We start from the raw sequence: 22,404 nt of genomic DNA, 5'->3' as shown, positions 1-22,404 counted from the left end.
AGACTAATCCAGCCCTTGGAGCTTGTGCACTTGCTTCTCCAGCCCCTTGAGAACCTGCGTTTGCTTCAGTCAGCCCTAGCAGTACAGCAGTCTTTGTACTTCAACGCAGCAGTCCCACAGATTCAGCAGTTCAACGCAGCAGTCCCAGCAGCCACCTTTACCCTAACGCAGCAGTTCAGGTTCAGCCCATCTGTACAGCCCATAGGCGCCTGCATACAGCACCCTGCCAAGCCCCAATTCAGCAAGTACCCTCTGCGTTTTGAGCATAGATAACAGCCAGCAGGTATTCAGCCCAGTTCAGTCCTGCGTTTCAGTCCTACAGCAGTTCTACAGCAGTTCCTCTGCCTATATGCATCATCCATACATGCAATAGTCATCTGGTGAAGGTAACACAGCATTCATAAGCATTTACAGCATTCTAACATAGCTTAGAACAGTCCACCATCTCCTTTTCTCAGCCTCAGGTGTGCAGCCCTTCCTCATGCCCTTGGGAAGAGTGCATAGGCTCGAGATCAGTTCATCGAGGTGTTTCTACAGCTGTGTACAGTTCAGCCAAGCTCCGATCCTCCGAGATCTTGCGTTTGGCTTATCTACAGTCCACAGTCATTCTCTCTAAAGAAATAAAGCAAATACTATCTCGTTATCGGGATAGGGGGTCCTTCAGTGGGTAATTCGGGACCCAATCTGGTGTACAGTTCTCATCTCTCTCTCTCTCTCTCATATCTCTTTAAAGTTTGAAGTGTTAAAGTGGATTGCTAAGCTCACGAAACTCAGGATCTTCCAATACAAAGACTTCCGTTGCATATCACATTGGTATCAGATCCAGATTGTCCACACACACCGTATCCTAGCGTGGGGGCATCCTTGGATGGTTAAATTGTGTTCCGGCACGACCACCGACTTCCGCATCATGTCTACAGGAGAGAGTACTCATCAGCCGGAAGACGTCTTCCCCGAAGGAGGAGACCTTGTTCTTCCGCCTATAGCAGACACCATAGCTCTTCTTAGAGCTCAGAACCAGCTGCTCATGGAGCGTCTCCAACTCTTGGAGGCAGTAGCAGCACGTCCTTCTACACCTCCAGCAGCACCCGACTACATCTCCCTCTTCTTTCAGATGGAACAACAAAGGAGAGAGTATGAGGCCCGAAGGAAAAGAAAAAAAGCAGAAAGACGGGACTATGAGGAAGCCCAACGCAGGATCGACGAAGACCGGCGTCAGGCTGAACTCGCCGCTCGGGAACACCAACGTGAGCTTGATCGAGAACGTATGTTACTCGAACACCAACGGGAAAAGGAGGCCATACACTTGAGGTATCAGCAGCTCTCCTCAATCTCCCCAGTCATAGGTGTCACCAGCCAGCAGCCCGCAGCAGCATCAACCACCATCATTTGCAGTCAACCAAACTTCTGGTAAGTGTGATCATTCATCAATTAATCAATTTATTCATCAGTTTCATGCTCATTTTCCATTAGCTAGGATCACAGACCCTCAAGACAAAGTCCACTTAGCGGCTCCCCATCTCACTGGTGAGGCAGTCACTTGGTGGCAGCATTGGTCTAGTATTCATACAGACCAGGCCACAGGTGTCACAGCCTTTGACTGGGACATCTTTGTCCATGACCTGAAGACCAGATTTCTCCTGCCCCAGTACATGACCGGTCTGAAAGACGAGTTCTATGGACTCAGACAGAATGGATCCCCAGTGCTTCAGTTTTCCGGTAAGGTTATTACTTTAGCACATCAGTTAGGGTTATCTGAGCAGGCTAAGATGGAGCAATTCATTCGTGGATTCGACTCTAACATTCCGTTCACATTTCGTAACTTTGAACCAAGTACATATGACCGGGCTTTGACTCGCTCAGAATGAAGAAATGAAGCTTAACGGGGGCAAGCCCAAGCAGTCATCTCAGTCCAGTACCAAACCCCAGCAACAGCAATCAACTCCACAGATAGGGAAAGGTAATGCGTCTTCTAAAGATGCTAAGAAGGACAGCAGTAATAGCTCCAGTTTAGGGGGTAAGAAGGATAAATAACCTAAGAAAACCCTTGATGAAAAGGCTAAAGGAGGCATTATTGGAGGTTATCTTCCTCCAGAGGAGCAAAGGAAGTATCAGTCAGAAAATAGATGTTTTTTCTGTCATATTATAGGGCATGGTAAGAAGGATTGCCACAAATGGCAAGCGGCACAAGCCGCCAAAGCTCCTTCTGCCAACCACAGTTGCCACAGCCTCCCTAGCTCCTCCAGTCCACCTCAAATGCAGTTCAACTTTTACCTTCCATGCATCCTATGCCATCCGTGGTATTTGATGCTAAGCAAGAGGGTGAGAGCGATGCTGCTAAGAAGAGCCTCATACGAGCTTATGGCTCTGCCCAGGGCCGACAGTTTGTAGTCCTTTTCGATATGGGTAGTTCTGAAGACGTCATCTCTCCCCAGTTGGCTAATAAATTGAACTGCACATTAGTCCCATATCATCTGGATGTGGACGGGTTTACACCTGGTCTTCGCACCCACATTTCCCAGAAGGCACAACAATTTGCCTTTGAAGTTCAGAAGGCCTCATTTCAACGATATTTCATCGTCTCACCTCTGTTGGGGTGTGACATGATCTTAGGAATTTAGTGGTTCCGTAAGTTTGAGCCTATTCCCAATTGGGGGCAGGACACTTTTACTATTTGTAAAGGTTTTCTTGAGCCTGTCATGATTCGTGGGGATAGAAGTCGCATCTCCAGGCCAGACGAGCTATCCGCAAGGGAGCAGAAGGAGCACTCCTTTATGTTCGTGCTCAAACAACCCCTCCCTCATTAGTAGCATCCGTTACATCTTCAGTCCCTCAGTTAGCAGACCTCCTATCCAGACACCAGGACATTATGCTTAGGGACGATCTCCCGCCGAGTCTCCCACCCTCTCGCCTTGAGGACCATCACATTGATTTGGTCCCTGGATCAGATGATAGATCCTCCTAGCAGGTTTCCCTATCGTCTTTCCAAGACTTTAGAGGGCGAGTTAGAAAAGCAGTTATCTGAGCTTCTCCAAGCCGGATTCATTCGGCCTTCTTCCTCCCCATTTGCTGCACCTATCCTATTTGTCCAAAAGAAGGACAAGTATGCACGCCGTTGTGTAGACTACCGGGCATTAAACAAACTCACTATCAAGAATAAGTTTCCTATGCCCAGGATAGAGTACATTTTGGAGCGTTTAGACGGTGCTAAGTTTTTCACTAAGATCGACCTCAAGAGTGGTTACCTTCAGGTCCGCATTTTTGAAGCTGACATTCCAAAAACAGCTTTTCGGATAGAGCGTGGTCACTACGAGTTCGTAGTCATGCCTTTTGGGCTTACAAATGCACCCGCAACGTTCAATAAGATGATGTCTAGGATTTTCGCAGTCCACATTGGGAAGTGTGTTTTCATATTCCTTGATGACATACTAGTCTTCTCAGCCATTGCGGAGCAGCATGAGAAAGATGTGGAGAAAGTCTTGCAACTTTTGCGAGATAATCAGCTCTACATAAACGCCAAAAAGTCTGTTTTTGGTGTTAAGGAAGTTCAGTATCTGGGCTACATCATCGATTCCGATGGGATTAGACTGGACCCATCAAAGGTTCAGGAGATCTTAGATTGGGACATTCCTAAGACCGCCCAAGAAATCCGTTCATTCGTAGGTCTTTGTCAGGCCTATAGTACTCATGTCCATCAGTTTTCCAACCTTGTAGCACCTCTTACCAACTTGCTCAAGGGGGTGAAGACTCGCAAGCAGAAAGTCTCAGTTACAGGTGAGGCACTTGATGCATTCCATGCACTCCAGAAAGCTGCCTCAGAAGCACCTGTATTAAAGTTAGCATCATGGGATGAACCTTTCGAGGTCATCACCGATGCCAGCAATGTAGCCATAGGTGCAGTCCTCCAGCAGGACAATAGACCGGTGGCATATTATAGCAGAAAGTTGGATGTCTTCGAAAAGAATTATTCGGTATATGACAAAGAGCTTTTGGGTGTGATCACAACGCTCAAACATTGGAAGCCTTTTCTTTATGGACAGGCTTTCACAGTGAAAACAGACCACCAAGCACTTAAGTGGCTTCAGACTATGCCAAGTGCCCAGTGGAGTGATCGACAGGCGAGGTGGAGTCAAATCTTCCAACAGTTTGGAGGTATGATTGAATACATCCTTGGTAAGCATAACCCAGTAGCAGATGCTCTCGATCGAAAGTCCAGCATCCAGGCAGTCCAAGAATCTACCATTCTCAAAATCACGGGGAAGGACTTGGATAGTATGAAAGACCAACATGTCGACTCCCCTGAGTTTGGTACTCAGTATAGTTTGGCCCTCACTTCTGAGCATGGCCACTATTCAGTACAGAACGGTTGGTGGTTCTACAAGAACCGTCTCTGGTTACTCGGGAAAAGTGTTCTGCTCTTCTCCACGATGCCCATGACTCCTTAGTTGGAGGACATAGGGGTATCAACAGTACCCTCGAGAAATTAGAACGGTCCTTTTATTGGCCAAAGATGAGGCGTGATGTCTATGCACATGTACAAGCCTGTAAGATTTGTCAAAAAGTCAAGGTTCCCCATACAAAGAAGGCAGGTTTACTTGAACCTTTGCCTATCCCTGACGGACCTTTCATCGACATATCTATGGACTTTGTAGGGCCTCTCTACCAGCATCCAGTGGATCCCGTAACACTCAATGTTTTACCATTATGGATCGCTTTAGTAAATTCTGCATGCTCATCCCATGCAAGCATACGTTCACAGCCAAGGGCGTAGCCCATCTGTTTCTCAAGCATTGGTATCCAATTTGTGGTTTGCCTAGCACCATAACATCAGATAGAGATTCCAAGTTTACCTCGCATTTCTGGAGGGCATTATTTGAAAACTTCGGAACTAAGTTGCAGTTGTCTAGTGCATTTCATCCCCAGACAGATGGCCAGACATAAATTGATAACCAGTTGGCCTTTGATGTCCTAAAGTCATACTGTCATGACCAGCAGTCCAAATGGGAGCACTATCTTCCAGTGGTCCAAGCTATCTTGAACGACACTCATTCATCCAATGTCGGACGGACTCCATATGAAGCAGCCTTTGGTCGCCGTTTTTCTTCTCTTTTGATGAGAATGGTGTCTCCATCTTTAGAGGCTAATAAAACCACGGAAGCATTTTCCGAGATCATTGAGTCAGTCAAGGACCGCTTGACCAAAGCTCAGGAAGCATATAGCAGACAAGCAAATAAGTCTAGACGAGATGTCCACTTCAAGAAAGGGGATTGGGTCTATTTGCGTATCATGAAACAGAGATTGAAACAAGTGGGCAAACGTTGTCCCAAGCTTTCATTCCGTAGTTTTGGCCCTTTTAAATTGTCAAAAAGTTAAGTGATGTCTCCATGAAGTTAAAACTGCCTACCAGTTGGACAATGCATGATGTTTTCCATGTTTCTTGGCTCAAACCATATGTTGGTCCAGAAGTGTTTGATGTTTCAGATGAATAGCAGCCAGACGTGGTAGACGAGGCAGAAGTTATTGAGCCTGAGCAGATTCTTCTTCATCGATGGAAGCATGGTCCCGGTCGACGGATTCGTCAGTTCTATATGAAATTTCGAGATCGAGGCACCCATGAATCCGTATGGCTCGACGAGGAGTTCTTCTAGGAGTACCCCCAGTTATTGGCGGACTACTTGGAAGCCATGAACTTGCCGCCAAGCTAATCAGGAGGGAATGTCACATGCACTTTGCACTCAGTGCATGGTGACAAGATGGCTCATCATCAGAAGTGAAATAGTTGTACTGTATTAGAATCGAGTAGGATGATAATTGTCGTACGCCGTGACCCCATTGTACATCCTCAGTCCAGGATAAGTCAGGCACGAGCTACGTAGGTCATTCCTCAGCCTTAGCGGGTCAGTCAGTCATCAGTCAAGTCCCTTAACCCACTTGGAGAGAATCATTCATGCATGTAGAGTCGGTAGAAGCCTTAGGGTTTGCATCAGAAAGCACTCTCTGCATCCTGCATAATATGCATGCATATGCCAGTGCATCATTTAGAACATCCCAGAAGTCTTAGGGAATTTACTAGGATTTATTTGGCATTTTTTCCATACTCTATAGTATTTATTTAGCATTATTTGCATTATTTGTCATTTATAAATATAAACTTTATTAAATGACCAGCCAACTTGACCAACCTCTAGTTAGTATAAATAGGCTTTTATAGGGATTAGTTTCTCATTCAGTCTTAAGTGTGCTAAGAGCTTTCCTCCTCAGCCCTATTAGTACCCTTGCCTTCAGCCCTAGACTAATCCAGCCCTTGGAGCTTATGCGCTTGCTTCTCCAGCCCCTTGAGAACCTGCGTTTGCTTCAGTTAGCCCTAGCAGTACAGCAGTCTTTGTACTTCAACGCAGCAGTCCCACAGATTCAGCAGTTCAACGCAGCAGTCCCAGCAGCCACCTTTACCCTAACGCAGCAGTTCAGGTTCAGCCCATCTGTACAGCCCATAGGCGCCTGCATACAGCACCCTGCCAAGCCCCAATTCAGCAAGTACCCTCTGCGTTTTGAGCATAGATAACAGCTAGCAGGTATTCAGCCCAGTTCAGTCCTGCGTTTCAGTCCTACAGCAGTTCTACAGCAGTTCCTCCGCCTATATGCATCATCCATACATGCAACAGTCATTTGGTGAAGGTAACACAGCATTCATAAGCATTTACAGCATTCTAACATAGCTTAGAACAGTCTACCATCTCCTTTTCTCAGCCTCAGGTGTGCAGCCCTTCCTCATGCCCTTGGGAAGAGTGCATAGGCTCGAGATCAGTTCATCGAGGTGTTTCTATAGCCGTGTACGGTTCAGCCAAGCTCCGATCCTCCGAGATCTTGCGTTTGGCTTATCTATAGTCCACAGTCATTCTCTCTAAAGAAATAAAGCAAATACTATCTTGTTATCGGGATAGGGGGTCCTTCAGTGGGTAATTCGAGACCCAATCTGGTGTACAGTTCTCATCTCTCTCTCTCTCATATCTCTTTAAAGTTTGAAGTATTAAAGTGGATTGCTAAACTCACGAAACTCAGGATACAGAAGACGGTGTGAGCATTTGTGTGACAGGATCTTCCAATACAAAGACTTCCGCTGCATATCACAAGATACTTTCAACAGGAAAGTCTCTCTCACTAATAAGGATAAGGAACATACCCTTGATGTAAAGCTTAAAGGGGAATCTATTCCTGTTGTATCGGCCTCGGTCATTTCTCGTTTAATAAAGAAACATCTTTCTGTTTACTTACTGTTTGTTAAAGAGAATCAGGATACCATAGATTCTAATCTGTTTGAGTTGGATAAGGAAAGATTGGAATTTCTCAAAAGTTTTCAAGATTGTTTTTCAGAGGCTTTGCCAGGGGAATTGCCGCTTGCTAGGTCTAAGGATCATGGGATTGATTTGATTCCTGGAAGTTCACCACCGAATAAGCCACCCTATAGGGTGAGTGCAGCCCAACAAGAAGAGATTATGAGCCAAGTGTGTGATCTGTTGGACAAAGGGTTGATTCAGCTGAGCTCTTTGCCCTATTGTTCACCAGTGCTTTTGGTACAAAAGAAAGATGGTTCTTGGCGGATGTGCATTGACTACAGGGCACTGACTAAGATTAGATTCCTTATACCTCGAATCAATGATATCTTGGATAGGTTACAGAGAGCAGCTTACTTCGGTCGCATTGATATGAAGAGTGGATATCATCAAATTCGCATCACGCTAGAAGATGTGCACAAGACAGCTTTCAGGACAACTTTTGGACTCTATGAGTTTTTGGTCATGCCTTTTGGTCTTACGAATGCTCCAGTGACTTTTAACAGGATGATGGATTGGATTTTTCGACCCCACTGTGCTTTTGTGGGCACTTTCTTTGATAATATGATTGTGTTTTCTCACTCAAAGAAGGAGCATCGGGAGCATTTGACCAAAGTCTTTGAGGAACTCAGAAAGCATAGGTTGGTTGTGAATGGAAAGAAGAGTGAATTCTTCATGCAGGAGATTCACTTTCTTAGGCACATAGTGTCTAAGGATGGCGTCAGGATGGATCCAGCAAAAATTGAAGCGATAAAGAATTGGCCAGATTTACAGACTATTCATGATGTGAGAAGTTTCTTAGGACTTTGTTCATATTACAGGAGGTCTATCCGATTCTTTGCAAAAATTGCTTCACCTTGACATCACCTGACCAAGAAGGATGTAAAATTCCGATGGACAATTAAGGAAGTGGAAGTTTTCAACAAGCTTAAGGAAAAGCTAACCACTAGTCCAGTTTTGGTTTTATCGGATCTTCATAAACCTTTTGTGGTACAGTGTGATGCATGTGGGAATAGCATTGGGGCTGTTCTTATGCAGGATGGACATGTTATTGCTTATGAGAGCAGAATTCTGTCACCAGCAGAAAGGAATCTACAAGTATATGAGAAGGAGCTTCTTGCGATTATTCTTTCTCTTTCTACTTGGAAGCATTACTTTCTTGGGGCTGATTTCATTGTTCAGAGTGATCATCAGACTCTTTGCTATTTCCTTACCCAAACGAAGCTTTCAGAGAAGCATATGAGATGGGCAAACTTTTTGTCCATGTTTCACTTTCAGATTGTTCATGTGGATGGCAAAAAGAATGTGGTAGCGGATGCCTTGTCTAGGAAACCACATGTGGCCGCGTAATTCTCACGCTCTCTCTCGCTCATGGCCTTGGTCCCTCATGATGCATCTCTGTCTCGTACTGTACTCTCTCTCTCTCTCTCTCTCTCTCTCTCTCTCTCTCTCAACCGCGAGCGGCCAATGTACTACATGATTAATCTCGTCTCTCTCTCACTCCCTCCCGAGTCCGGGGTCCCTCTCCCTCTCTCTCTCTTTCCTCCTTTGGAGTATGCTCTAAGCTCTCACTCTCAATATGCCGAAGCCATGCAACCCCTACTGGCAGGAGCACACCAATGTCATCCGTGTTATTAATACGCCGACCCAAGCTGGTTCTGGCACGCGTAGATGGCAGTGCAAGTATTGCAACTTCGAGCTCACGAGCACAATTTCTCGTGTCGTGATACACTTGACAGGTATTGGCACCACCGGCAATTGTGGTGGATGCAAGCAGGTGCCGCAGGATATCAGAGACAAGCTCATTGCTGAGAATTCATCAACAGCAAAGGGTTCAAAGAAGGTAAGGGGCAGCCAGCACACTCAAGATACACTTCATGATGCGCTTGTGGGGGAGATGGCTTCCACACAGGATAGCCAGTCTACAGGGGGTAGAAAGAGGGCCTGTGTCATACAGGAGGGTGATGAGGATGATGATGCACATGTGCTGAGACAGAGTACTTTGCCTTCACGTGTGTCATCTCTTTCGTGGGTGAAAGAGAGACAAAAAGTGACTGAGATGGAGATTGCTTGCACTCTTGTGGAGTGCAACATCTCCTTCAATGTACTGAGGGCTGATCAATGGAAGAGAATGGTGAGGGCCATAGCAGAGGTTGCCCACACAGACTCGTGGTCCGGGGTGGAGTACAACAAAATGCGTACCATGATGCTTGAAGAGCAGAAAGCCTTGATAGACAAGGCATTGGTACCTGTCAAGGCAGGATGACAGTCTTTTGGGTGCACCATCATATCTGATGGCTGGAGTGATATGCGTAGACGACACATTATCAATATTTTGGTGTCCTCATGTCTTGGCACATACTTCTTGCGGGCTGTGGATGCAGGAAAGGCAGGAAAATCCATCAGTGCTGAGTTTATTTATCACCACATCAGACAGGCAATTTTGGATGTTGGGCCAGAGAATGTGGTCCAAGTGGTGACAAACAATGCTTCAAATTGCAAGCGTATGGGTGAATTGGTCGAGGCAGAGTTTCCTCGCATTGCTGTGAAAGTAACTCCCAAGTAGACATATGACCTGACGTACTCTACTGGCTCCCCTCGGAAAGTGAACTGAGGCTCTCATCTCGTCGCCCATGCCTGTGTGGTGTTAAACACCATAACCTGGTTTTCCCAAGGTTCACTGTCAGATCTCTATCCGCACAGAAAGGCTGTAATGCATCCAGGTGTCTCTGTAATCCCTCCGGAGAGTCTGAGATTAGAACAATATCATCATCATATAACAAGTGTCTTTGTAATCCCTCCGGAGAGTCTGAGATTAGAACAATATCATAATCATATAACAAGATGGGTATCAACACCCCTGCTAGGCATGCCCGTGGGCCTCCCAATCTGTCTACATAATCAGAGACCGTATCAATGTACAGTCCAAAGAGGGTGGGCGATAGCGGGCATCCCTGCTTCACCCCTATCGTGCCGGTGCTGGTCACCCTATCAGATAGTCCGGACTCTGCCTATCACAGACTCATACAAAGCATATATCCCCTGGAGCTCGGACTTTGCCTATCTCACAGACTCATAGAAAGCATATATCCCCCATTGCATATCCTCGGGTAACTCAATGTCATGCAATCTGTGCATAAGCCTAGCACGTGGTACGGTATCGAAGGCTTTGCGGAAGTCCACAAAGCAGCAATATATCCTTCTCTTTTGTGCCCTGCCCTCTTCAATAAGTGCCCAAAGTGTCAGTATGTGATCCAAGGTAGTAAATCCTCTCCTGAAGCCAGCCTGTCCATGTGCTCGATGACCATGCCTCTCTGCCCATCGGCTCAGCTCCGACTCCAATATAGAGCCATATAGTTTGGCCAAGTAATGACCAATCATGATCGTCCTATAGTTGCCTGGTACCATGGGGTCCCCACTCTTAAAGAGTGGTACAATGATATGCTCTGTCTAGCTTGTCGGGAAACCCTCACAAATGGCACGATTAAACACATGTACGATGAGCGGAGCCAAAGTGTCTCGTGCATATGAGAAGTGCTCTCCAACTAGCCCATCATGATCTTGTGCCTTTCCATTCTGTAACCTGTCTATCGCATCTAGCACCATCCGCATAGTAAAAAAGGTGCTGCTAGCCGGTCTAGCTCCCAGTGGAGGGGGGGTGGGGGGCTGTCCTGGTGTATCATATAGCTCTCTAGCATAAGTATGCCATGCCTAAGGTGTAGTAATCGGAGTACCAGGCTGTCTCTCGTGAAACATCTTCCATGCCCTCTTGCTGTCCTTCCCCAGGAAGAGTTGGTAGATCTCCTCCTCTAGCTTAGCCAGATAGGCTTCCTCCGCACAAGGCGCCGAAAGATCATCCTAGCCTGTCTATGCGTGTGAGACCCAATGGCAATCTCACGCTGTAGCTGTGCTCGTGTCTCACGACACTCATCATCATACCGGGCAGTGCTGCGGGGGTGGGTGGAAGGGATCATAGTGCGGGGAAACGCATATGAGGCGGATGCATGTAGTATACCTGCCAATCCTCTCGTGATCTCGTCCAGAGGGCTATGCGAGTCTAAAGCGAACAAGCCATCACATACTGCATCTCGAGAAACCCCAACTGTCTCACGTGTAAATTGATATCTCGGGTACCTAGGTAGATGAGTGGCTGGCCCATCTCTCGGGGATCTACCTACTAGTGTGAAACTTAGGTATGCATGATCGGCTGCTATGCCAATGGGGTGAAACCCCGCACATCAGGTATCAATGAAGGAGATCCCATCAAGCAGTCCACTGTGCTCGCTCCCCCTTTAGAGTTCGAGAGTGTGAGAGCATCTGATCCTTGCCATCTCGATAAGCCATTGTATATATAGGCGCAAGCCTTATAGGCGGCTCCAAGGCTCAAGCATGGTGCGGGTCACGGCAGGCCACAGTGCCAACGGGTGAAAACGGGCGCAGCTGCTAGCCACCAACGGGAAAAAACGGGTAGAAGCAACGGCCATAAACGATAGAAAAAACGGCGGGGAAAAAATCGAAAAAACCGCGAAAAACCAGTGAAAAAAAAGGCATCCTGGCCGTCCCGTTCTAGACCCGCTCCGACAAGGTGTGCCCGTTCCGTTGTTCCCGGGACGCCATCCCCTGGTGACGCAGATGCCCGAGGCGTCCCGCCCGTCCCCAATCCGTGTCGGAGCCCCATGTCGTTTCGGGATGGTGTTTCTACGTCCCGACCATCCGTCCTCTCCGTCCCCTGTGACTATGGAACATAGAGCATATCCTCTCCTCATGAGGCGGTGCAATGACACCCGCAACTGGCCCACTACAATCCGCATGGCATGTGACATGTATATGTCAAGATATCTGGTCCTCAGTATGAAACCATCGATCGAGAGAGAGAGAGAGAGAGAGAGAGAGAGAGAGAGAGAGAGAGAGAGAGTCTACTAAAGACCCAATGAGCCTATGAGACCAAAGTGGTACAATAATGTCCATGGCATACCTCATCATGGAATGGAAAATAAAACAGAATGAAAACATAAATATAGCTATCTCACTAGGGTGATACAAAACTGTCCATCGAAACTCGTCATGAAAAACTATGAACATAAAAACATGGGAGCAACATCAGCTCCGAGTAGATGGTATACCACTCTCCAAAATGTCAAGCATGGGGTTGACGAGTATGGCCGAGAGGTCTCCCTCAGCTATGTCACGTGGAAAGGTAGCTCGATGGGCGTGGAGCATGTCCTGGATTTGAAGCTGAAGAGGTGATCGTGGCCGACCGGGGGGGGGGGGGGGGGGGGGTTTCGAGGGCGTCGAGCACGCTGGAGTGCAGAGGCTCGGTCCGAAGGTCCAGAGCAGCTCGTGGAGGGTCCACAAGATCCACTATGTCGGTTTCCTCCACCTCCTGGGTTCGGAAGAAACTGGTGATGGTCTGCTGCCTCAAAGATCTGGCGTAGGTGGTGCATCCTTGTCATACTGGAATGGTGGTAGATGATCCATGTCTAGGCCATGCTGTGAGAACCAATGTGTGACCTGTGCATAGCATGATCCTCTGTCTCCTGCCTCAGCTAGCTGTCTAGATGCCTCAAAAGCTCTGTATGACAATCTGTCCCGTGGCATCTCTCTGAATCTGTCTAGCAGGCATATAGTCTGGAATATGGCCTCTACCATCATAGGAGGCGCAGCAAACTCTGCTCGGATAATGTCATGAGGTACTGATGGTTTGCTGCGTATCATGCGTGCCATCATGAGGGCGTGTGGTCTTTCTATCTGTGTCCACCAATGGGTAGCAAGGCCTGGCGCCCATACCGCTGCTCCATACATCAGTGCCGGTGTGACTAATGTGTCAAATAGCCACCCCTTTGTCCGGGGCTCCTGAAAATGCGCCTGGTGGCACTGTCTCTCTAGCATAGCCAATGCTGCATATCCCCGTGTCAATCTAGCTCTGGCTGCTGAACCCATGGTGAAGCGTGTGGCTGTTGCAGCGAAGGTAACCCCTAGGTACACGTATGATGCCACCACCTCCACCTAGCGTCCTGCGAGAGTGAATGTCAGCTGACTCCTGCCCTGTCTCGATGTATGAAAGACCATAACCTTGGTTTTCCCAAGGTTCACAGTAAGACCCCTCTGTGTGTAGAAATCATCGAGTGCATATAGATGTTGCTGTAGACCTCCTGGAGACTCAGACACCAATATAATATCATCAGCGTAAAGCATAATATGTACTGAGGTACCTGCTAAATCAACTCCATCTCCGTCTCTCCGTGTAATGAAGTCAGCCACCTCATCAATGTATAACCCAAATAGCGTGGGGGAAAGTGGGCATCCTTGCTTCACACCAATGGTGCTAACAATAGTCTCGGACATACCTCCTGGACATCTGACTCGCCCAAAAGCCTGCTCATATAATGCATAGATGCCCCATGTCATATCTGCTGGTATGCCAAGAGACTGAAGGCGCTGAAAGAGCCTCTCTCGTGGTACTGTGTCAAATGCCTTGCGGAAATCCACAAAGCAGCAATAGAGCTTTCTCTTCCTCACTCTGGCCTGATCAATCATACATCTCAAAGTGAATACATGGTCAGTGGTAGAGAAAGCTCTCTTGAAGCCTGCCTGCCCTGATGAGCGTAAACCTGCTCGCTCAGCATATAAGCTAAGCTCTTGCTCCAACACTGCACCTTTGAGTTTGGCCAACACGTGGCTAACCATAACCGTCCTGTAGTTGCTCGGATCGAGCATATCCCCTGTCTTGTGAATCGGCACAATGGCGTGCATCGTCCACTCCGCAGGCAAACCCTCTGCTAGTGCCGTGTTAAACAGGTGTGCAAGAAAAGGAGCCAAAGAATCTACTGCATATATGAGATGCTCACCGTGCAGGCCCATATGGTCGACGGCCCGTCCATGCTGTAGGCGGCGGATAGCTTCCTTTACCATCGAGTGGGTAAAGAAGCTAGCTCTAGTAGGTCGAGGCTCGTGTGGCTGAGGTATAGGTGGCTGCTGTGGGGCGTGGTATAGGCCCTCTGCATATGTGTGCCATGTCTGTGGGTCTGCAATAGGTGTCGGTGTCCGGGACTCTTTGAAGTGCCGCCATAAAATAGGGCTATCTCATAGTCACAAGGGACGGGGGACGGTGACGGGACGGGGGACGGCCATAAGTAGGGAACGGGGACGGGGGAGGGAACGGCACTCAAAAAATACTTTTTTTTTAAAATTTTCTACTCTACACTTATTCTACTTTGGAAGTACATCAAAATGAGCACAAATTTACACTAAAATAGTAAGCTTTTGAGTCATATTAATAATTAAGTAGATACAAAATGAGTCATGACTCAAGAGTCAGGACTAAGCCTTAAGGAGGCAGAATACATGGACGGACTCAAATGATTGAGAGGCCGTCGAGATGGAGGGTGCCGGCGTCGTGGATGGAGTAACATTCCGACTTGATGGTGAAGGTGATGGTGTGCATGATCCCGATCCACCACATGACTCCATTGTAGAGGCTTGAGTTCCTCTCCCCATCATCGCGGGATCCACGGCCACTCGTGGTGTCCTTCTTGTCGCTTCGACCGCTTCGTAGACGCTAAGCTTGCCAAGAAGTTCTCGTCTCTTCTCGGGCGTGACATTCGTGCAAAACCTCACCTCATGCCCACTCTCATGCAAGAGGTGGGCTCGCACTTTGTCGGCGCCACCCATTCGCCGGTACGGGCAAAGCTTGCAGACCCATGGCCGAGAACCGCCTCCATGAGCGGATGGGGTGTAGTTAACCTCCTCCCACCATGTCCTCGACACGTGAGGAGGATGCCATGGTTGAAGATGGCTTGACTCTTGAGCCTTGAGGAATGAGAGAGAGAGAGAGAGAGAGAGAGAGAGAGAGAGAGAGAGAGAGAGAGGCCTAGAGGCTAGAGCCTACAGGTTTGCAAGTTAGAAGACTCAAGAGGCTTGAAAGTTGAGGGAGAGAGAGAGAGAGAGAGAGAGAGAGAGAGAGAGAGCCTAGAGGCTTGGAAGTTGGAAGACTCAAGAGGCTTGAGAGAGAGAGAGAGAGAGAGAGAGAGTCTAGATTCTAGAATCTAGATAGTAGGGCGGCAGCCCGCGGGCCTTGTGTGAGAGCCTAGAGGCTTGGAACTTGGAAGTTGGAAGCTAGAAGAAGCTTGAAAGCTTGAGCCTTGAGAGTTGTGTGTGCTTGTAGCCTTGTAGAGGCTTGTTCTTATATAGATAGGGACACATCAGAGCCTAGAGAGAGGGCTACCTCGAGTAGAGGGATTCCAGTGGGAGTCAGCATACAGGAGGACCACACGCCAGGGTCCCTCGAGAGGGTCGAGGGGAGTAGCAGTTCTATTCAAACGGGAGCTACAGGGGAGATTGAGAGTGGTAGCACAGGATCCAGAGGCCAGATACATGTGGATCAGCTTACAGCTCTCACAGGACAGGGTTATATACATAGCCCTATGTTACTTTCCTCCATCAGGATCCTCCTATGTCATTACAGAGGACATGCCACAGGAGGAGGAGACAGGAGCCTCGCCGTACACTTGTCTGTCATCAGAGGAGATTATGTATTATTCTACACTAGGGGAAGTATTTCTTATGGGCGACTTCAATGCCCACACACAGAGCAGACAGTGTGAGGTGTATGACTATGATGACATGGAGATCCTCCACCCTGTGGATCCAGAGAGGTCTGTCAGAAGTATGATGTCTCTCCCCACCATAACATGCTCCAGTCGTCCAAGCTGCACCCATAGTGAACCATTACAGTTCCATACTGCCATGTGTATCTCTGTCAGTGGTCTGGTTTGTGTTCCATAGGCCCCAAACCGCTAATCCATGGGCCGGCCATCAATGATGACCCGACCATCTCGATAGAAGACCTTCTTGTCTTCTCTCCTCGCGTGTAAGACTCGTGGCATGCAAGCTCTCCTATGCTCAAGCTGCATCCTCGTGAGATCATCATCCAAGAAAATAGGAGCTCCCTCTAAACCTCGTAGTATGACCCTCTTCCTCATGAAGGTGACCCTCTCCGTCTCTCCTGCAAACTGTAGGATGAGGGCTCGCTTGCGTGTTGAGTCTTTCCCGGCTCTCCATGCTTTGGTGAAAGGGAGAGGGTCCTCTTCCCTGTAGCCGAGCTTCATGCATAGAAGCTGTCCATCTTTCTCGGGAGTGGAGTCGGGTGTCTCGGCTATGCCTGTGACTCGAATGTTGAGGCGGCGGGCATGCCTCAACTTCTCCTCCTCAATGGTGGTGTGAATGATTTGGTGTTCTTCCCTTTGAGTCTCCTCCCTCACTTCTTTACGGATGTTCTTCTTCACCACCTCAACCCATCCTGATTGCTTGGCTTCGAGTTTTCCCTCCATGTCCTTAGTGATATCCTTGGAGATCTCTTCTTTGATGGCCGTGAGAGTGTTGTCATTGATCTCCCCTTCTTCCTTCTCAGTATTCTTGATGGCTACCAGTTCCACTTTCAATGCACTCACCTCTTCCTTGAATGCCATGTTCTCTTGTTCAAGGTCCGTGACCCGTGCTTTGAGGTCCATGATGTGCTGGTGTAGTTTGTTCTTCACCTCATTGAGGTTGGAATCGGATGTCTTCTTGTTCTCCTTGATTAGTGCCTTCATTGCCGTCTTGAGGGCCTCGAGTTTCTCTTGGAGACTCGGGGCCATTCCCCCAGATTACTCTGCAGTCCCTACCACAGGCAGGGAGAGAGAGAGAGAGAGAGAGAGAGAGAGAGAGAGAGAGAGAGAGAGTTATGTTGTTGCCTTGGGCACCTGAGCTAGGGTGGGTGCGTGGGTGGGGAAAAGGAAGAGGGGGGGGGGGGGGGGGGGGGGGGGGGGGGGGGGGGGGGGGCACTGACCCTAGCGGAGAGGGAGGCGAGGCGGGCCAGCATAGCGAGGCGGCGGCGAACAGTGAAGCGAATCAGCGAGGCGGAATCACAGGGCCTACCGGAGAGGAAGGCGGGCCAGCATAGCGGGCGGCGGCGAACGAATCAGCGAGGCGGAATCGGCGAACAGTCAGCAGGGCAGCGCTAGTGGGCGGCAGCGAGGCGGAAGGGCTTGTGGGCGGCAGCGAAGCGAATTGGGGGGGCACGGACCCTAGCGGAGAGGGAGGCGGGGCGGGCCAGCATAGCGAGGCGGCGGCGAACAGTGAAGCGAATCAGCGAGGCGGAATCACAGGGCCTACCGGAGAGGAAGGCGGGCCAGCATAGCGGGGGGGGGGGGGGGGAACGAATCAGCGAGGCGGAATCGGCGAACAGTCAGCAGGGCAGCGCTAGTGGGCGGCAGCGAGGCGGAAGGGCTAGGGGGCGGCAGCGAAGCGAATCGGCGAACAGTCAGCAGGGCAGCGAGGCGGAAGGGCTAGTGGGCGGCAGTGAAGCGAATCGGCAAAGAGAGAGAGAGAGAGAGAGAGAGAGAGAGAGAGAGAGAGAGAGAGAGAGTCCCAACTTAAGATGTTTTGTCTTGTATGGAGCTTTAAAAAATGGTCTATGTTTTCACAGGTCAGACTCTACGATATGTGTGCAAGAAGAAGACCTATGCTTGCATTTGATTTCTTGGAATCTCCCATTAAGGCAGTTGAAGCAGATTTAGATGGTTACAACATTTTTGTTGGGACTGGAAATGGCGACTTAGCTTCATTTGACATGCGCACAGGTTTACGTCCTTTAACCTTTCATAGGTCATATTCAAAGAATGAGTATTGCATATGAATTGTAATACATCTAGACATGTGGTGTTGAAAATTTGAATAATGTTTGTAGGAAAGTTGCTGGGCACTTACAAAGGCAGGGGCTCTGGAAGCATTCGGTCCATAGCAAGACATCCAACTCTACCTATATTTGCAACTTGTGGTGAGATACAACAATTTATTGCATTTCATATCCTTTCACTTCTTGAATTTCATTCTAACACATTCCTATATCAGCATTTTACTCCCTTGGCTTAAGCAGGGTTTATCCCTAGAGCTTCAGGAGACGTCAATTTACCATCATTGTACCATTGCTCCTTGTGCATGCTTGGATTATTTCTTGAACGAGCATCGAGCTAGTATTATGCAAAGGATTGTAATGTCACATGTGTCAGGATTTTGATGCATGTGCCATGACCTTTGAGGTCTTGGAGAGAGAGAGAGAGAGAGAAATTAACGTCTAAAAAAAAGCGTCCATGAGACCAAAAAATATTACATTATTTCATGAAATGACTAGCTCATGGAAAAGAAAACAAAATAACTACCTATACAAAGAAATGATCACGTGATTACAGAGCCACAAGGTAGCCATGTGGCTGTAATATAATGTGGCTATAATATAAAGGCCCATAGAGATATATGGGGGAGTCGCTGTGGGGAGCTTGATCTATGATCTCATATATTTTCTCTATGTTCACTTGGAAGAGCATCTCTATTGTTACATTATACATCTCGAATTAGGTTGGGACTAGTGCTAGCCAGGGGTCAATGATGGAGAGCTAAGGGGATAAGCTAACCCAAAATCAGCTAGGCCTATGGTTAAGGTTAAAAGCTAACCTCGATCAGGGTAGGGCTTTAGGTGAACTAAGGGACTGTTAGGAAATGGCTAGGAGGCTAAAGCTAGCAAGGATGAGGTTTGGATTGGCCTTGGGTCATGCTAAAGGTAGACTAGTAGCTAAAAAGGACAAACAACCTAGGTTTAGGGTTGAGTGTGAATATTAGCCATGGCTGGTCTTTAAAAGAGTACTTACAGCATCGGTATTATTATCATGGAAGAACCCTTGGCAGAGAGGGCTCTGTCAGATGTGAAGGACCCTAGGCCAGCAGTAGCTCAAGGTAGGCGTACATTTTGGTGGTATGGGGTGCCAAGGTTTATTGTCTAGGCAGGGTTGACTCACGGTAATATGGACCTTAGTCTGAGGGGTGGTTCTAGAAAGGAACCTATAACAATAATAACCCATGGCCTCACTGTTAGCATATTCAACCCCAGATTCTACCCATGTATGGTGTCCCCTTTTGATCCCTTTTATGGCCCTTGGTTGTGGGTTGGCCACCCCTATTTTCTTGGTATCTTTCCCAGGTCGGGTGTCTCTTCTCCAGTCGGCCAGCCCTCATGACCTATATATATGTGGGCTTGCCTCTTCACTTTTCTTATAGCTTTGTCATCTTTTGTATCCCTCACTGATGAGACTAGTTTGTCTCTTGCTCGTGATTGCTTTTCTTGCAGTATATTCAGCATAGTTGCTTCATATCTCTCTCTCACTTCTCAGATCAGCACACTCTAGTGCTTATCTTGCTTCCTCTCTGTGCACTCTTTCATGGTATCATTGCTCTAAGTTCAAGGTTCTCTCTGCTGCCCCAGATTTTGCCCTATCTACAGCCCCTTCTCCTCTGCGTTTTTTTTTTTCAGATTTGCAGCCTCTGGTTGCTGTGTTTTCTGGACAGTTGCTGCTGGTCACTCTACCCTCACTTGGGCTTCATCGCTTTCAGCCTGAAGGTACCTTCTCATCAGCGTTTTTCTCTACAAGGAGTGTGGAACTGGTCGGCCTGTATTTTCAGGTCTGCAGCCCCTTGTTTGGCTGCATTTTCCTCTCCAGTGGACATTACCTATTGCAGAGGGGGTATTGTGGTGACTCTGGCTTTGGTGGCAACCTTGGTACCGGTGGTGGACACTTCTTCTTCTGAGATTGTGCATTTTTTTCTTGAGGAGAGCTCGAGTTACAATCCTAGTTGATGCCTTTCCCTCTTGCACCTTCTTAGAGCATATTTCCAGGCCCTGTGTGGCTGTCTTTTCTCTCTATATCAAATCAGCATTTTTTTGCTTCCCTCTTCTGGTGGCCTCTAGGTTGCAGGTACTATCAACATAAGCTTTTGCGTTTTTTACTACAAGAGGATTTTCCAGTGCTGTTCAGCCTCTTAGGGCTGTCTTTTTGGTGGGAGGAAGGGACCTACATCAGCGTTTTCCGATTTGGATAGTTTTTATGAGCTTTGGTCCTATTGGTTGGATCAACGACGACAGTTTCAGATTTGGCTCCTGTACCACTTTCTTGTTATTTCCTGGATGAGGCAGACAAGTTGGATGGTGGTAACTTTCAGTCATGGAAGTTGCCAGGTTACTTCTATTCTCAGGAAGTATGGTTTGATGGAGTTTCTCTCGTACAAGAACCGGTGCTTAGCGGACCTTTCCTCTGTGGAGGATGTGTGTCGGTGGAGGAAGATTGACACACCGATCTATGGCTTTCTCCTCTTGAATTGTCAGGATTTGGTTCTTCGAAACTTCATCTATGCTCCTGATAGTGCTTCTACTTTCTATGTGTGGTAGTTGCTTTGTGACCTGTATGGTGATGCCAGTGATCGGGAGATGGTTTCAGCTTTTGGGTGCTCTGCAACCAGTGATCTTGTGGATACTTCTTTTGGAGATGTTCCTGTAGTTTTACTCACAGCATCTGTGGAGTTTGTTTCTCCTGTTGCCTTGTCTTTAGTTTCTGTGCATACTTCTCCTTGCCAGGATGATATCTCTGGTAATGTTTTTTACAGTGGAGCCTAAATGGTTGTTTTCTTCTAGAGGAGCAGTGTACCTGGCAGCTTGTTCTGTGGCTTTTGTAGCAGAGTTGCTCAGGAGATTGCTTGTAGAGCTTTCCTAGTACCTATTGTTGCTGCATTCTTTTGTCTTTGATAGGGGACGCCATCTTTAGCTTCTCGGAGTTTGTTCAGCATCTGGTGTTGAGCGGGGGTGTTAGCATATTCATCCCCAGATTCTACCCATATATGGTGTCCCCTTTTGATCCCTTTTATGGCCCTTGGTTGTGGGTTGGCCACCCCTATTTTCCTGGTATTTTTCCTAGGTCGGGTGTCTTTTCTCCAGTCGGCCAGCTCCTATTTGTCCAGTCGGCCAGTAGCTTTACTCCAGTCGGCTAGCCCTCATGACCTATATATATGTGGGCTTGCCTCTTCACTTTTCGATAGCTTTGTCATCTTTTGTATCCCTCACTGATGAGACTAGTTTGTCTCTTTCTCGGGATTGCTTTCATTGCAGTATATTCAGCATAGTTGCTTCATATCTCTCTCTCTTGCACTTCTCAGATTAGCACACTCTAGTGCTTATCTTGCTTCCACTCTATGCACTCTTTCACTCACTACATTTGTCTTGTCTTTTGGTGTTTGGGGAGAGGGGGGGGGGTGCGGGGGGGGCTCTGCAAGTTGTGAGGGTGACATTGGGGGCATCTACTGGGCACAGCTCCAAGGGAGAGGGGGGGAGACGGGTGAGGGCGATGCCGTAGGGAGTACAGAGGTTGCGGGGTGTGAGTGTGACGTCAGGGAGGTGTGCGGGACATAGCTCGAGGGATTTGTAGGGGGGGTACGTCCTGAGAGGCCTAGGGTTAGCGTACTAACAGAGGATTAGGGTTAGGGTTAAGCGCTTAGTTGGGGCATGGGGACCTGGAGGGTTCACATGTGGACTAAGGGCACTAGCAAAAAGAGGTCTAGATTGGCTAAGAGCTTATAATTAATAGCCTAGGACTAATAATGGTGGGCGTGGTTGGTGGAGACCTTACATTGGTATCAGAGGTTAGAGTGTTCCAGATGAAAAACCGCGAAGTCTTGGGAGATCCTACATGGGAATACACTCTAGCATCTCATACCACCAGAGCCCACCCCACATAAAACCCCCGTTAAGCACGATCATAGGTGGAATGGCCAATTGATATTGATGCATGTTGATGCATGAGGCAGCCTCAAAATCGTACATGTGAGAGATGAGAAGTCTATCCTAGACTGAATGTCTAGACCAGTTTGATGGTCGGACCATTTGATACATTGACTTTGTATATGTGGTTGGATCCCACCATAGTGAGAGAGATCCCAGGGTGGACGTATTTCCATGAGGTTATTTTGATTCTAGGACTTTGAAGTCGTGTGGATTATTCACCTGTTCGATGGGATATAACCCATAGACATGTTAGAGGTGGAATACTTGTAACCATTGTCCTTTTGGAGATTGGGTGGACTTTTGGTAACCTTAAGTTCATTCCAATTTGGTGGGGTAAAAAGTAGTTGGAAGCCGTGTGTTGTCTTCAAGTTGCTTGAGGACATGGAACATACGCAGAAATTGATGGGGAGTTTTATGCTTGCCTTAAAGTAG

General features: G+C 47.9%; 1 protein-coding gene across 2 annotated transcripts in view; it reads left to right on the top strand.

The window, feature by feature from the left end:
- Window positions 1-22,404, top strand: part of LOC147638068 (Transducin/WD40 repeat-like superfamily protein) — a 68,548-nt gene that overhangs the window by 7,244 nt on the left and 38,900 nt on the right. For both annotated transcript variants that reach the window (XM_086797938.1, XM_086797937.1), the window contains exons 8-9: window positions 17,797-17,950; window positions 18,058-18,147. In XM_086797938.1, coding sequence (XP_086654064.1) covers window positions 17,797-17,950; window positions 18,058-18,147 — 244 coding nt within the window. The remainder of the gene's footprint in view (window positions 1-17,796; window positions 17,951-18,057; window positions 18,148-22,404) is intronic.

The sequence above is a fragment of the Cibotium barometz genome, chromosome 5 (genome assembly GCF_041138505.1).
Source record: "Cibotium barometz isolate CiBa-2024 chromosome 5, ASM4113850v1, whole genome shotgun sequence".
NCBI classification, from domain to species: Eukaryota; Viridiplantae; Streptophyta; class Polypodiopsida; order Cyatheales; family Cibotiaceae; genus Cibotium; species Cibotium barometz.
Note: the sequence above shows the minus strand (reverse complement) of the source record. Positions and strands in the feature narration are given on the sequence as shown.